Source organism: Engraulis encrasicolus, chromosome 1, assembly GCF_034702125.1.
Source record: "Engraulis encrasicolus isolate BLACKSEA-1 chromosome 1, IST_EnEncr_1.0, whole genome shotgun sequence".
Lineage (NCBI taxonomy): Eukaryota > Metazoa > Chordata > Actinopteri > Clupeiformes > Engraulidae > Engraulis > Engraulis encrasicolus.
The window spans coordinates 48,370,600-48,386,753 of NC_085857.1; the positions used below are offsets into that span (position 1 = coordinate 48,370,600).

The 16,154-nt window shown below is 42.3% G+C and overlaps 2 protein-coding genes across 11 annotated transcripts in view; one reads left to right on the forward strand and one right to left on the reverse strand.

The window, feature by feature from the left end:
• The window catches only part of ndufb7 (NADH:ubiquinone oxidoreductase subunit B7), an 8,644-nt gene extending 3,727 nt beyond the window's left edge, over positions 1–4,917 (reverse strand). The window contains exon 1 of the mRNA XM_063204436.1: positions 4,625–4,917. Within this exon, the coding sequence (XP_063060506.1) occupies positions 4,625–4,736 (112 nt within the window). The 5' untranslated portion in view covers positions 4,737–4,917. The remainder of the gene's footprint in view (positions 1–4,624) is intronic.
• Positions 4,827–16,154, forward strand: part of LOC134453587 (gastrula zinc finger protein XlCGF57.1-like) — a 52,718-nt gene continuing 41,390 nt past the window's right edge. For 2 of the 10 annotated variants that reach the window (XM_063204415.1, XM_063204426.1), the window contains exons 1-5: positions 4,886–5,033; positions 5,771–5,796; positions 7,979–8,086; positions 8,303–8,479; positions 12,434–12,547. In XM_063204415.1, coding sequence (XP_063060485.1) covers positions 4,981–5,033; positions 5,771–5,796; positions 7,979–8,086; positions 8,303–8,479; positions 12,434–12,547 — 478 coding nt within the window. In that variant the 5' untranslated portion in view covers positions 4,886–4,980. Of the gene's footprint in view, positions 5,034–5,770; positions 5,797–7,978; positions 8,087–8,302; positions 8,480–12,433; positions 12,548–16,154 lie in introns of all 10 variants that reach the window. The other 8 variants (XM_063204401.1, XM_063204400.1, XM_063204407.1 and 5 more) reach the window with 8 other exon arrangements.

Sequence of the window (16,154 nt, forward strand, 5' to 3'; positions counted from 1 at the left end):
CGCTATTCGCGGTGGAGATGTCTTGTGAAGCAGCCACTCAAGGCACTTCTGATAAGCCCACTGTCAATAAGGTGAGCAAGCGGTTCCATGTCCGCCCACTCGTCTTCATGGCTTCACCGCCAGAACTACTTGTAGAACTATCCATTGATCAACTCCATTGATGAGGGAAAAAAAGTCTCGATATGACCTAAAACAAAACATTCCGTATTCTAGTGCTAGGAATTGACAAAGTCGGGGCTAAAATCCATTGCAAAGCCTCTCGAGAGGGCACGCAATCACGCATGGGTTCTCATCTCTTTCCCATTTAGTTTTCTGGTGAGCGAGAGGGGCTAAAGTTATAGCCTACTAGCCTGTGCAAAAACGCAGCGCATATGTTACACAGATAAATAACTCACAGATGTAACACATTTATTGACAAGTCTCCCAAAAACGCCACGCAATGAACTGATGGTAAAGTAGCAAGCACTGGGCTTGCAGGTGACACGGGAGGAGAGACGAGAAGGGCGAGGGGGAGGGATCAGTGGGGGATCTCTGCATCTCAGCGACCATCTCACAAAGCAGCTGAGCAAGAACGCTGAGGAGGTTTTAAAAAAATTCCCCCAGAATGTAATAATAATATTAATATATTTCACTTACTCTTAAATTAAATAGAATTAAATAATAACTTAGCTGAAGATGAATAATAAAAATAAATACAAAATATATCAATATTTTTTATTATTATTATTACCCCCCCCCAGACGATGTCATCGTCCATCGCACCGTCTCACTGTAAACATCGTCAGCTGTCAATTAGGGGGGCATCGCCCAAGCCTAATTTAGGAGACGCGTTTTAACCAAAGCGACTTACAATCGAGGACATAATCATAAGTCATCAACATCACTAGCTGATACAAAGTGTACAGGGAATATACAGGACAACAAAGTGCTGATGCAAAGTAGGGTTATGTTTTTTATATACAGTGCCCTCCATAATTATTGGCACCCCTGGTTGAGATGTGTTTTTTAGCTTCCAATTATTTTATTTTTTTTCTAAATAATATGGGACCTTAATGGAAAAAAGAGAAAAATCCAACCTTCAATACAAGTGCATTTATTCAGTGGGGAAAAAATCCCACATAAAGAAATAATTATTTGACTTCAAATAATGTGTGTCACAATTATTAGCACCCCTGGTGTTAATATTTTGTACAACCCCCTTTTGCCAACAAAACAGCACCTAATCTTCTCCTATAATGTTTCACAAGATGGGAAAAGACAGAAAGAGGGATCTTCAGCCATTCCTCTTTGCAGAATCTCTCTAAATCATCCAGAGACCTGGGTCCTCTCCTCTGTACTCTCCTCTTCAGCTCACCCCACAGGTTCTCAATGGGGTTGAGGTCAGGGGACTGAGATGGCCATGGGAGGAGCTTGATTTTGTGTCTGGTGAACCATTTCTGTGTAGATTTGGCCATATGTTTAGGGTCATTGTCTTGCTGAAAGACCCGGTGACGACCCAGCTTCAGCTTTCGGGCAGAGGGCAACAGATTTGGATTTAAAATGTCCTGGTATTTCAAAGCATTCATGATGCCATGCACCCTAACAAGGTTCCCAGGGCCTTTGGAAGCGAAACAGCCCCACAGCATCACTGACCCACCCCCATACTTCACAGTGGGTATGAGGTGCTTTTCAGCATGCGCATCTTTCGTGGTACGCCAGACCCACTTAGAGTGTTTGTTGCCAAAAAGCTCAATCTTGGTCTCATCTGACCAAAGCACACGGTCCCAGTTGAAGCCCCAATACCGCTTGGCGAACTCCAGACGCTTGCGTTTATGATTGTGAGTGAGGAAAGGTTTTCTCCGTGCATGCCTCCCAAACAGCTTGTTGGCGTGTAGACAGCGCCTGATGGTTGATTTGGAGACTTTGTGACCCCAGGATGCTACCATTTGTTGTAATTCTGTAACATTGAGCTTTGGAGATCTTTTGATTTCTCTTACCATCCTCCTCACTGTGCGTGGTGGCAAAATAAACTTGGGTCCTCGTCCAGGCTTGTTTACCACTGTTCCAGTTGTTTTGAACTTCTTAATTATTCCTCTCACAGTGGATATGGGCAGCTGCAGTTGAGTGGCAATCTTCTTGTAGCCTCTGCCTGACCTGTGAAGGTCGATGCACATCTGCCTCACTTGTATGCTGTGTTCCTTTGTCTTTCCCATGTTTAAGAGTGGATAAAAGAAATGGCCTCGGTGTCACGTCATATTTATACCCCAGGGAAACAGGAAGTGATGAATTACTAATTAAATGTTCCTACATACTCTGGTAAACTTTGTAAACTACTGTAGAAATGACAGAAATGCTTCAATTATATTTATTTCCTGGGAATTGTTAAGGGTGCCAATAATTGTGGAACAGGTGATTTAATGAAAAATAATTATTTTTTAGTCAGGGATTTTTTTATTTTCTTACAATTCATTTGAGTTGAAGGCTACATTTTCCTACAATTTTCAGTGTGACAGTATTCTTATGCAATAAACACTGAATTTATTTTAAGGCTTTTAACACATCTCAACCAGGGGTGCCAATAATTATGGAGGGCACTGTATATAAGAGCACCGTAGCATACATGGTGTTGCGTGAATATATGGGGCACGCCGTTTCACACTCAGAATCGCCAAGTTCACGCGCTTCTGAGAAGCCACTAGGGGTGAACGATTTTAAGAAAAAAATTAAATTGCGATATTGCGATTTCGATTTCCACCACGATTTCCCCCCTTTTCTTTAAATCAAGTTTCAGTGCATGGGGCTCTGTTTCTGATTGGTAGCTGATACAGATCTGTTCTATCAGAGCTATCTGTTGTTTTCTACACAACAAACCAGCATACATGTGCAATTATTGATGAAACAAAACATGAATCAGTTTAGAAGAGGGGGTGGGGGGGTTGTTTGTTTGTTTGTTTGTTTGTTTGTTTTTGTCGATCTTTCAGCCCTAGTAGCCACCATTTCTGACAGCCTTTTTTTAAGTTCAAGAGTAGGCACTTGGTCATAGAATGTATATCATAAGAGAACAGTTATAGTAATAATACTATATAAGATAGTCATGACAGCATTGTTTTTACAATAGATAGAAAACATTGCCAAGCTCATCTGCCCCTGTGTAGACACCATTTCTGACAACCTAGTTAATATATATTTAACGGCATCATAATATACACACATTATACACAGTGTGGCACTGACCAAAAACATGTCCACACCAAAACAAGATATGGACCTCCTTTACAAGATTTTATTATGCCGCACATTTGGTGTTGCAATATTCCAATAAACTTCTGCTGTGTCTAGATTTAGTTCCTTCCAGTGTTGCATTAAGTTTTCCCCAAGATTGTGTACTGATGTACTCTCCAGCATATCATAATAAGCTTAAAGATCATTGCTGAGGTTGAGGTCTGTGGTGCCCAATTCATAGGCAATAGTGTCTTCGAGATTGAAATTTCCCCTAGTGTAAGGAGGTTATTGTCTTTTATTCTTCCCCTACATGTTAAATGGTAAATGCCCAATGCCAAATGTTAAATTGTTATTTATTACTCTATCACTTATTGCTACTGGTTATCACTGGTCCATCACTGTCACTATCTAACCAATGTTTAAATGCTCAATATTAGTTCTTACTGATCACTTTACTGGTATTGGACCATCGCTGTTGCTTGTCCTGTCTGGACTTGATGTCAGTCTGTAAATGCCAGTCCTGTGTATGTCTAAGCTTATGTCCTTCAAGGTACAGAGAGAAAACGTAATTTCACTTTCCTTGTATGACCTGTGCATATGAAGAAACTGACAATAAAAGCTGACCTGAGGATGTGCCATAATAAAATCAGCTTACATGTCTGAAGTTTCCAGAGTTAGTCTACTTAATTGGTCTGTTTGATGTGTCTTCATGTTTGTCTGTATGGGGATGCCATTTTATGTTATTGGATCCATTATGTTATTGGATCTTCCAATGCACATTGGGTGTCTGTGCTGCTTGACACCTTAACTTCCCTTGGGACCAATAAAGTAACGACACCCTACTCTGAAACTTTTAGTTGATCTAGCAACAGACCAAAACCTGAGAATAAGCGTCTCAGTGGAGGCAAGACGACGAAGAAAAGTGCAGTTACCTGGCTGCTACAAGTAACCTCTTTTTACATGACAGGACGAATGGGAATGCTCTAGGAATGCTCACACATACAGCAACGTTGCCCGTTTAACACTACACTGTCATTCGGGGACTTCGCTAAGACGACCAGGGTCAGCCTTTAGCATGCTAGTGGCTGCCAGGCATGCACTTTCCGATCCGTCCAACGGGGATTGCAGACTGCACCCAATGCATTTCTCATAGATTACACTTTTGTGTTATGCTGCAATCAAATATGCCAAGGCCGTGTCCGAAAATGTGTTTTGATTTTACCATGAACAGCTGGCAAATCATTAGCCTGCCTACCGATATTGATTTGTTTTCCACGTCATTACTCGAATCATGGGTAGCCCTGTGTAACTCCAATATCTACTTGCATTAGATGAAAACAATTACATTTCAGCAACAGCCACAATACACCTACACAATCATGCATCATACCCCACGTTAGCTCGATAGCGATTAGCTACAAACCTCTCTCTTCCCTGTCATCGAAGCCGAGCTTTGGGTCAGACTTGAAAGGTTGTGTAGGGTCGGGTGTTGTGTCCGGCTGAGTGATATAACTCCGCACAAGATGGGACCCCATGTTTATGGAGAACTCTCTTTCCTTTTATCAATAAAATAAAGACTTAAAACGACGAGAAAATCACAAAGCAACCATTCGGTCACCTCCAAACGTTACCACCTGACTACTTCCGTTGCTGGACGGAAATAAACAAGACGGTTCAACATGGAACACCTCCCGGTGGGTAGACAATGAGGAATGATACTTAGTTCCTCCACAGATTTTGTAAGGGTTGTGGTTCCTCTGCCCCAGGTGACTACATCGAATGTTGGAGACGATAAAGCACGAGTTGATTAATCTTCGCTGTGAACTTTCGTGGTGAGCAATTGTGATATTTACGATAAAGATGTGATATGCCGTGCGATTTACGAACTCCGAATGTATTTGGGAAGTTCTATGGCCCGTAGAAGAGAGTAGCAGACGGGTAGTTTAGCATCGTAGTTTGGTATGGCGACTGGTTCATTGTTGGGAAGGTTTCTTGTTAAATCCATCCCATCACAGCATGTGGAATATCGGTTTCATGCATCGTATGAGTATCTTAGGCTATTCTGAATACTTGATCAGATTGCATTGAAATGCTTTCACTGCCCTAGTCGAATTTTGTTCGAATCAAACCTCCAAATTGGGAATGTCTCGCCATGCACTGCTGGGTTAATATCAGTAGGCTACAATATAACAGATTATCCAAAACAACACAATACACAAAGATAATGTCATGCATCCCTTTAGTTATGGCATCATCATATACCTATTGTTGTAGAGTTGTGTGTGTAGGTAACATGATAGGCCTACTGTTTTAATGATTATCAATGTTTGAAATGAAAGCAGGGGGTGGTCAGAAATGGATTGTGATCATTGGGTGTTGGGGGATTTCTCCCCCGAGAAATGTTTGAAAATGTAGTTGCTAAAAGTGCAATTTTAACACAATATGTGAAGAAGGGTTGTCTGTTTCAGAGGGGGATGATTTTTGACCATTTTCATTGAGGGGGATCCCATCCCCCTAGAACTTGAGCCCTGTGATAACTTGATCACTCTACTGTGCTGTTCTGTTGCAGCCACATTGGACTCCAGCTGACCATGGGTAAGTCTGCAGTGGTATCATGATTTTCAAATTACAGCAATTGGGTATGTGGTTAGGGCGTCAGACTTGCAGCACAAAGGTTGCCGGTTCGACTCCCGACCTGCCAGGTTGGTGGGGGCAGTAATTAACCCTTCCCCATCCTCCTCCATGACTGAGGTACACTGAGCATGCTTGCACACCGCTGCACTCTTTCCTTTCGGGCGCCATTGGGGGCTGTCCCCTTGCACGGGCGAGGCATAAATGCAATTTTGTTGTGTGAAGTGTTCACTTGTGTGCTGTGGAGTGCTGTGTCACAATGACAATGGGAGTTGGAGTTTTCCAGTTAGGCTTTCAATTACAATGAGCCATTATCTTTATATTTAGTCCTTTAGATTGACTGGGCCAATCAAATAATCAGAATACACATGGATGGACGAAGAAGAAGGTTGACGTAATGGTCAGGGCTTTAAATGTACTTTTTTGCATCACCAGCCAAAATGGTTAGTAGATGTTAATCTTAGATTTAAACATGCACTGACTAATGAGTCAAAGTAGCAACTTAAGTTATTTTTTCTACAAGCCAAACTGAAATTTCACCAGCATTTGTCCGGTTGGCTGATGTTCATCCAGAGCCCGGTAGTGGTCCTTTATGTATCAGAGGCTAACTAGCACAGAGTTGGCGTGGAACGTTGGTAAACCTCCCTCCGATAGCCTCATACAGTCTCGTGCCGTTGGGCTGAGAGACTATTCTCTTGGCCCAGCGGTATCGTACTGTGTCTCCCATTGCCGGACCGTTGTAGTTGACGAGGTCGCATGTTCGATCCCCGAGGGGGGTGAACAGGTGCAAGATGACCTCCGTCACAGTGGTGCCGTGACCCGGATTGGGAGTGAGGTTTAAGGGGGAAAGTGTAACGGAGGCTAACTAGCACAGAGTTGGCGTGGAACGTTGGTAAACCTCCCTCCGATAGCCTCATGCTGTCTCGTGCCGTTGGGACTAGTCTCTTGGCTAAGGATAGACCGATATATATCGGTATCAGTATCGGGACGATATTTGCATATTTTAAGTGTATCTGTATCGGTATCGGCGTGTGGTTTTGGCAGATACGCAATATTTATTATTTTATGTCATTCAGGGGTTTTTTTTAAAGCACCAAGACACTTGACTTACTTGATTGTTAGACATTACTTGATTGTTAGAGTGGGTGTTTAAATGTTTTAAGATCTACCTCAATTTGATAATTGTTAGAGGAATATTTATTTTTAACTTGAGACCTGGAATATTTGTCATTTTTTTAACCTTTTTTTTAACCCATATCGGCCCCAAATATCGGGTATCAGAAATCGGGTATCGGCCAAGGGTGATGGAAAAAAAAAAACGGTATCGCATCGGCCATTTAAAAACCTGTATCGGTCGACCCCTACTCTTGGCCCAGCGGTATCGTACTGTGAGTGCGTTGCAATATGGGACCTTGCCTCCTCCACTTGCTTCTCTCCTCGTACCAGGAAGTAATATGTCATGATGACATCACTGACAACAGCATATATTTCAATATCTTGCAAAAACTCAATTGTAGAGTCTTTTTCTCTTTTGCAATTGGGATGGTGAATGAAAAACAGTCCCTCAAAAGTTGTTGTGGCTAGGCTGACAGCTGGGAAACTTTATCATTTTCTCCACGGAGGAGGGGCCAGGAGGCGGGACGAGGAGACAAGTGCAAGTGGAGGAGGCAAGGTTGCATATTGCAACGCACTCTGTGTCTCCCATTGCCGGACCATTGTAGTTGACGAGGTCGCACGTTCGATCCCCGAGGAGGGTGAACAGGTGCAAGATGACCTCCGTCACATTTAGTGAGGATGATTTAGTCGTTTAGTGTATTCTGTACTCTGGAAAGTGTAGTGATAGGCAGGAGCAGGAATGCCACCTCTATAGCTTTTTATCACTTTTATAAGTTTGTAGAACCACCATTTATTTATTTGCTGCTATTTGTACACCCTCCCATGCTTTGGGGTAAATTGGGACTTTCTACTGTTGATAGGTGACATCTGTCCACGTCCAGTATCTTTTTATGTAATGAGAGGATGTGTTGTATGGGGTAAATGTGCTTTGGGGATTAATATGTGACTGTATACACGCCTTTCTCACTAAATATGATGTAAAGACGTTCTTTCTGTGTTAACTCACATTGTCTTGATATTTTGTTTGTAGATTTGAATTGTGGCTTGAAGGAAGAGGATTTTGAAGAGTATATTTGCCCAAGACAGGAAATAAAAAGGGAAGAAGAGTCTTATGACATCAAACAGGAAGACTCTACAGGTACAAGACAACTGCAGACAATTTTTACATTACAAATCCACATTAATTTCACATTATATGGTGTTGTACAAAGATACCTCATAATGCATAGACAGCAAGTGTAAATTTATATTGTAATGATTATGTTGTTGAATTGTGAAATATTAGGCTAAATAATATGTTTGTTTGTGAATTTGCCAATTCATTCTTTACAACACTGTTTGTATGTTTGGTTAGTAGAGTTGAAACAGGAAATAAAAGAGGAAGGAGCATCTGGTGTTCTAGAACATGGAGGAGAGTCTAGTGTTCCAGAACATGAAGGAGTGTCTAGTGTTCCAGAACATGGAGGAGGGTTCTCACCCGTGAAGGACGTCAAACAAGAGGACTCTGATAATCTACACGTGGATTCCACAGGTACCTTTCTTAACTAGGGACACTGCTCACTTGATACTCATTATACTCACTCGTATTCGTGAAACACTTGCCGATACTGCTAATACCCCCACCCCCATACATTTACTAACATGTAAACATTTTACTTTACATTTTAACTGACATTAAAAGTTTAATAAACCCATTGACGCCTAAAGCTAGATTTATGCTTCGGATGCATAGCCTCTGCTTCCGTCTGTCTTCTGTCTGTGCGAGTCCACGACCCCCGCACAGAGGCTCTGCGCCCGTCGTCGAGCGCCTCGAGAAAATTCTAACTATCCGTTGGACGGACGTGGAGGACGCAGACAAAAAGGCGCTATAATTGGTCGTCTTGCTACTTCCTTGTTCTTGTGGCAGCGCTATGCTGGTAGTTTGCGAGAGCAGAGCTGTATTCTGTTAAACTATATTAATGCCCTGTGTGTAAATGTGTGTAAATACACGAAGCTACAAGCTAAGTAACAAACAATGCATCAGTTGAACACGTGGCACAATGCCTGCGGTTTTACTACTGTAGCTTCCTCCACCGAAAGTAAGCACACATCGGAACTCGGCAGAATCAACTTTCTTTACATGCTTGCATTTTCTGCTCGTGAAAACAGACTGGGTATGTCAAATAATGAAACCACTACATTGTCTTTGCAATTTGTTTGAAAATACCTAGCTAACTGGGCTAGAAAGCAACATTGCTTAACCCATTGATGCCTGATGTTGTGTTGTGCAACATTGGCCCTGGTGCCTGGAGCTGCATTTCGCAACATTCAGACTCATAAGATTTGAGACAATTTTATTAAAAATCTCTGTTCGTTTGAGATGAATGAACACATTCTAATGAAAGATGGGGGTCTTCGCGTTTAAATGCAATTCAGGGCATATTTTTATGTGCTTCAGAAGCTGAGATATTTAGAATAGATATTAATAAGGGCTCAGGCATTCAGCACCCTTTTTTACAGGTGCCTTAGGCGTCAATGGGTTAATAATGACCGCAGTGCTTTCAATGTAGTGAAGGTAATCGCGCAATTTTTAATGTGGCTCGCGACGAGCCTCGGACCTCGCAGATCTCGAAGATGCATGAATACAAAGTTGGTTCGTGGCCACTCCCACGCGACTTTTGACGAGCGCAGTTGCAGAAGTCTAATCTGACCTTAAGTCACCTGCAAAAAGTCCCTTTTAAAGAAAAACTGCCCTCAGCCTATGAAAACCTAAATATCTCAGCTTCTGAAGTACATGAAAATATGCATTAAGTTGCATTTAAACTAAGGCTGTAACGATACACCCAACCCACGATTCGGTTTGTATCACGATATATGACCCACGGTTCGATACGCCGCACAATTTTTTTTTTTAAAGGAAAAAAAAGAAGAAAATAAATTATAGGCCTATATAGGCGATATATATGCTTTCTTTTTGCATTTAGGCCTACCTGCCTACATTAATTTTGTAGGTGTAGGCCTACTAAATGATGTTGCAGATATACGCTCCCGCTGCAACCTGTTCCCCAGGTGTTGACATCAAAGCACAACACAGAAAAATAAGGGATATTAGTTCACCAAGGAAAAGTAGGCTTCTTATTAATAGTCTTAGATCATATCATGCTGAGATGCTGACCGTGTGTGAGAGAGACAGAGACAGAGAGAGAAGGGTCAGGGTTCCAATAGGTAGCCTATAACAACTCTCACATTATCAAACATTATCCAATTAATATCCAAACATTAACTGAAAACAACACTGGTCCTATTTCGTTAGGAAACATGTTGTATAAAGTTACTTACAAAAATGCAACACTTAATTTTGATGTTTAATATTTTTGTAACATTTTTGATCGTGCAGCAGCGCGCGCACGCTTATACAAACAAATCTCGATATGAACCTCAGTTAGCCTAGGCCTATGTTCTCAATGCAACACGCACGTTGTCCTTTGTTTGGTTTTGTGATTTGACATTTTGTCAAGAGCGGGAATGGATGCAGGCTGAAATGGAGCATGTTTTCGCTAGGCAGGCGGTCAATGCTGGGAAGAAATAACGCTGCCTATTAATATCCTCCACATCGACCTCAACGTTCGCCCGACTTCAGACACTTCCCTTCCAGAGCGTAGCGTGGTTTATGAATTTGGGCAGGCGGAGCATCTCGCTCTCTCGCTCTCTTTCTCTCTTTCTCTCACTCAACAGCATCGGCGCATGCATGAATCTAAACACCTTCACACATTTGATAAAGCCTTCTTGGTCTGTTGTTCATTTCTGTGCTTTACCTTCCGACGTTTCCAAGTTTTTTGTCTCGCGGAGGTTGCTCAGGCAATTGACAACAAATGCACGTGCTGGTTGGACGGAACATTTCATAAGAGAGGGGTGAATGGAAGTGTTACTCGCACATGTGCGCCCCTTTTCTACTTGTCTTTTTAAAGCTCATATGCAAAGATTTGCCTGTATCCTGCTGTTTTCTAGACTGAGGGGTAACAACAGAGATTTTGTTAGGGAAGAACTTTGGTAACAACTTTTAAAGGGCGCATCGCGATTCTGCAAGGAAGGTTCGCGATAGGGGTTCGTGGGTCTGCATACCGCGATCCCTCGGTTCGATGCAATATCGTTACAGCCTTAATTTAAACGTTAAGACCCTTGTCTTTCATTAGAATTTGTTCCTTCATCTCAAACAAACAGAGATTTTTAATAAAGTTGTCTCAAATCTCATGAGCCTCAATGTTGCGTAATGCAGCTCCAGGCACCAGGGGCAATCAGCAACATCAGGCATCAATGGGTTAATCACTGTCCTGAGTCATCCAATACTTATGTGAGTCATAGCAGAGCCATACAGGGGGAGAGTCGGGCAATCTCCACTGTGTCCTTGGGCCGACTTCCGCATTAGCAAAATTAATATCCTTCAAACATCTCTGGTGTGTTTTGAGTCAACGATGCGCACGCATTCATGAGGACGTCGACTCTAAACGGGTCTATATAAGACCGAGTAACTGCTCCCTAGGGGCGCCATTGAGGGCTGCCTCCTTGCACGGGTGTGGCATTGTAGTGAAGGAGAGTAGAGTTGCCCAGCCGGGACTCGAACCCGGACCTTCTGGGGTTGTAAACTGGGGCTCTGACCGCTACACCAAAGAGCCAGGTCAGAGCCCCAGTTTACAACCCCAGAAGCTCTGGGTTCGAGTCCCAGCTGGGCAACTCTACTCCCCTTCGCTATAAATGGTGTCAGAAGTGGGATGGCTACCGTGAGGTCATCAGAAGCGTACCCATTGTGTATGAGACGTGATTCCATATGATGGACCCCCAGGATTGGTGACCCCGGTGCGAGGGACCCCAGTGAAGGGTGAAGCATTGATGATGGGGCACACTGGATGGAAAATGATGGGCAGTTGCATGAAGGACGCCATGAGTGTGTGAAGCGCATGGGTGCGCTTCCCGAAGGGGAAGGCAGTGTGATGGAGTGAACATCACTAGGGTTGTGGGTGTGTTCTGACTTGTCACGCCAACAAGCGTGGCTCTTTGGTGTAGCGGTCAGAGCCGCAGTTTACAACCCCAGAAGGTCTGGGTTCGAGTCCCAGTTGGGCAACTCTACTCTCCTTCACTATAGGCATGAATGCAATTTCATTCTTTACAATGTGCAGTTTTCACTTGTGTGCTGTGGAGTGCTGTGTCACAATGACCATGAATGTTGGAGTTTCCCAATGGGCTTTCACGTCACTTAAGAGGCATTTGGTGTGTGTTTGTGTGTGTGTGTTACTGTCCCCCACGACGGCGCTGTGCATCTATGTCGGCAAACTGCGTTTCCACAGGTAGGCAGATTTTCACCCCCTAACGCTCGTGGGCACGCAGATAAATTGTGGAAAAAATAAATCGAACATCTGGGTTTATGATTAGAACGTTGTCGTGGGCATGTCGCCTAAGTCAGGGGTCGGCATCCTTTGTCTTTAACTCTGACTGGTTCTGTTCTCTCCAGCAGCGGAGATCTCAGTAACATTGAAAACGGAGGAGGATGAAGAGATAAAGGAGGAGAAACAGGAGGATGAGGAGATGAAGAAGGAGGAGGATGGAGGAATGCACACTTCAAATGGTATGGACAAACCTCACTACAATCTCTGTACTCGTACAAGTATGTTTTAAAAACAACCATGTACTAGCCTGGTCCTGACCATCCCATATTACTACCATTTCATTTCGTATTCATGGCCTGGAGGTTGTTTGGTCTGAGGCGGTTGCAGGAAGCGGGAAGGACATTTTCGGGAAAATCAGGATAGCGTCTCTAAGTTGTTGAACAAACATGTCTGACGTCTATCTTTGGCGATGTAGGACCGTTTAACAGACATATCTGACAGAACATCCTACCGTAGAATGAGAATTACAACATAGGACTGTTTGTCAGAACGCCGGCCAAATCCTGCCGCTCAACATCGCTCCACAGAAAACAGGTACCAGACGTAGTGTGGAGCCAATCTCTTGGCGGAAGTACGTAGGATGGTGAGCGATGTTACCTGTGTACAGCATATTCCATATTAATGTATTATCAGTAGTGTGCTTAAAAATGTTACCTAGTCAGCATGGTATAGAATAAATCAAATAATTTGTAAAAAGCATTTCTGGAAGCAAGAGCTAGTTTTGGAAGCAAGCCTGGGATATGCAGTCATTGGGGTAATTCGTGTTGAAGCAGTCCTGTGGTAACTGAGCACAACACATGTGCAATACAAAATTATGATGCGTGGTGGTTAGAAAATTTTAACCAGAATGCATTGAAATGCCAAAGTGAAAAATTGACTTTTTTTCCCCATCCTGATTGTCTGGTGCAACGCCCTCTAGTGGAGTGGCGGCCTTATTACTTGCCTATACTGCTTATGGGAAAGGCCAGCTGTGGCCAAGTTTATTTACTATAGCAAGTGCAAGATAAAACATGAGGTAGTTTGTCACATAGTGAAGCACACAAGAGGATGGGTGCTGAAATGGGACCACAACCCATATTTTAGAAGTGAATTGTCTTAAGAATGGCTTCATAACAATGAAATACACATTCTGGAGTAGCCCAGTCAAAGCCCTGACTAAAACAATTGAGATGATATGGTATGACATCAAGAAAGCTATTCACTCCAGACATCCCAGAAACCTTGCTTTAGAGGGGCAGTTTTCTAAAGGAGAGAGAAACGAGATTAAAACAGATTGTTTTGTTAATCTGATCTGCAACTACAGGAAACATCTGGTTAAGGTTATTGTGATTAACTGAGGGTTAAAACCTATTCAATGCAAGGGTGTTCTTACTTATGCCTTGCGGTCCTGAATATGTTGGCATCCTATGGCCAGTAAAAATATGATAACATGTAAATGTTTGGGTGGAATTGGTTAAAGGGACACTGTGTGTTTATGTTTAGTTGTTTATTTCCAGAATCCATGCTACCCATTCACTAATGTTACCTTTTTTATGAATACTTACCGCCACCATCAAATTCTAAGTATTCATTATGACTGAAAAAATTGCAATTTTCATACATGAAAAGGGGGATCTTCTCCATGATCCGCCATTTTGAATTTCCAGAAATAGCCATTTTTAGCTGCAAAAATGACTGTACTTGGGCCATACTCGAAAATAATAGTTTATTATTTAGTAAACTTTCATGAAAAATATCAAATTTGGCAATTGGCAGCCCAGTTTCAATGAGCAGCATAGTTGCAGTACCTTTTTTGACCATTTCCCGCACAGTGTCCCTTTTAAAGCAAACTGTTTGTTCCTACTCCTGATTTCCAGGAATATCAGACCATGTTTTAAGACCAATTTTGACAGAAATATAAGAAATTCCAATGACCGTACATGGATTTTAGCTACCACACAGACGCTCGTAAAGAGCAAAGTACGTGACTAACGACGCACTTCACTGTTTTTAAGTCTTCGATCGCTTCTTTTGGGCTTGTTTTCAGGAGGTTAGTCGCTTATTTCTCTCAAAAGACCTGGCAACACTGGTCAGCTGGCGCGGGCGCCTCATGACATCACCAACACAAAACTTCAGCCAAACATCGCCAGCCAGCAAGTTGGCACGGAGATACTTGAAGGCAGAGTAGTCAACCCGTCTGAATTACAGTTCACCAAATCATTGGACTACAAACTGACACTTGAGGAATGGTGACGGAAAGGACAAAAAAGATGCACTATTGCACTATATTCGAGTAAATTGATGGAAAAAAGCACTCAACCAGAAAAAATCTAGTAAAATCTGAATTCATGAACGTTGTAATTTTCAAGATTGCGTGCAAGATGGCATTAAGAACCTAATTTTGCTATATCGTCTGTGTTATTTATCTTGAAGATGTTTTCAGTGTTAAAACAGATTTAAAAGGTCACCAGTTGATGCACATCTCACTTCATTTCCGAACTTGATGTAATTTTGAGAAGTTTTGAAAAGTCATTATATGATAATTAGATTATTAGCTTATTTCAGACAACCTATTACCTTTATATTGAAAACCCAGAAATGAGTGCGAGGCAAACAAAGTTGCGATGAATAACAGTACTGTACTGAATAACAGTACTGTACTGTATGTACGAAGCTAAATGAGATGAGGTTTCGTGCCCACATGGACAACAGCAGACGCGCCAAATGATAGTGGACATGCATTTATCATATGTATTAAGTTCATTATGTCTAACTGTTTAACGTAAACACTTAGGGTTTTCTTTTGCCTTAAGACATGTAAAAGTTTTTATCTTTTACCTGACATGTTTCGACGGTGTTACTTCCGTCTTCATCAGAGGGTCACTGTGATGTTGATGAGTGACATGCTTTAAAAACAGCTGATGTTGTGGAGGTGTGACCTCCCTGGCAATAACATAATATAACATAACAAATGCAATGTCATCTATGAGATTCCGTGCCGGTCATGCAACAAGTCATATATTGGGGAGACAGGGAGGACATTCAACATAAGAAAAAATGAGCATAAGAAAGAGTGTGAAAGGGAAACAGAACAAAGACATACAAGAGCAATAAAGGAAAGAGCCACACAGGAGAACCTCAAATCAGCAATAACTGACTACTGTAGGAGGGAAAATCACATCATGGACTGGGACCATGCAAAAGTCATACAGCAAGAGAACAACAGATACCACCGCTGGATTAAGGAGTCTATGGAGATAAGAAAGTGTAGCCCAAGTACCATGAACAGGGATGAGGGGGCATACATGCTCCTACACACCTGGACCACCATCCTAAGAAGACAACTCTCACAGCAGGAGGTGTGACCAACCTGTCATTATTGGCAGGGAGGTCACACCTCCACAACAACATCAGCTGTTTTTAAAGCACGTCACTCCTCACCATCACAGTGACCCTCTGATGAAGACGGAAGTAACACCGTTGAAACATGTCAGGTAAAAGATGAAAACTTTTACATGTCTTAAGGCAAAAGAAAACCCTAAGTATTTAAGTGCTTAAGGACATGCTTGCTGGAAATCACTTCCAAATTGTGTTTTTTGTTGCCCCCACTGACAGCAGCTGGCTAGCTATACTCGAAGTACAATGCTTCTGCGACCCATCTCTGACAAACTTGTTGTATATTTATCCCTTTTGACAACAGGTGTTCTCTTTCCTATAGTAAAGTGCACTGAATTACTATTTATGTATTGTAAATGTTGAATTGCTGAGCTGTTTTTAATTTCTACAATTAAAGGCATTTGCTGAACA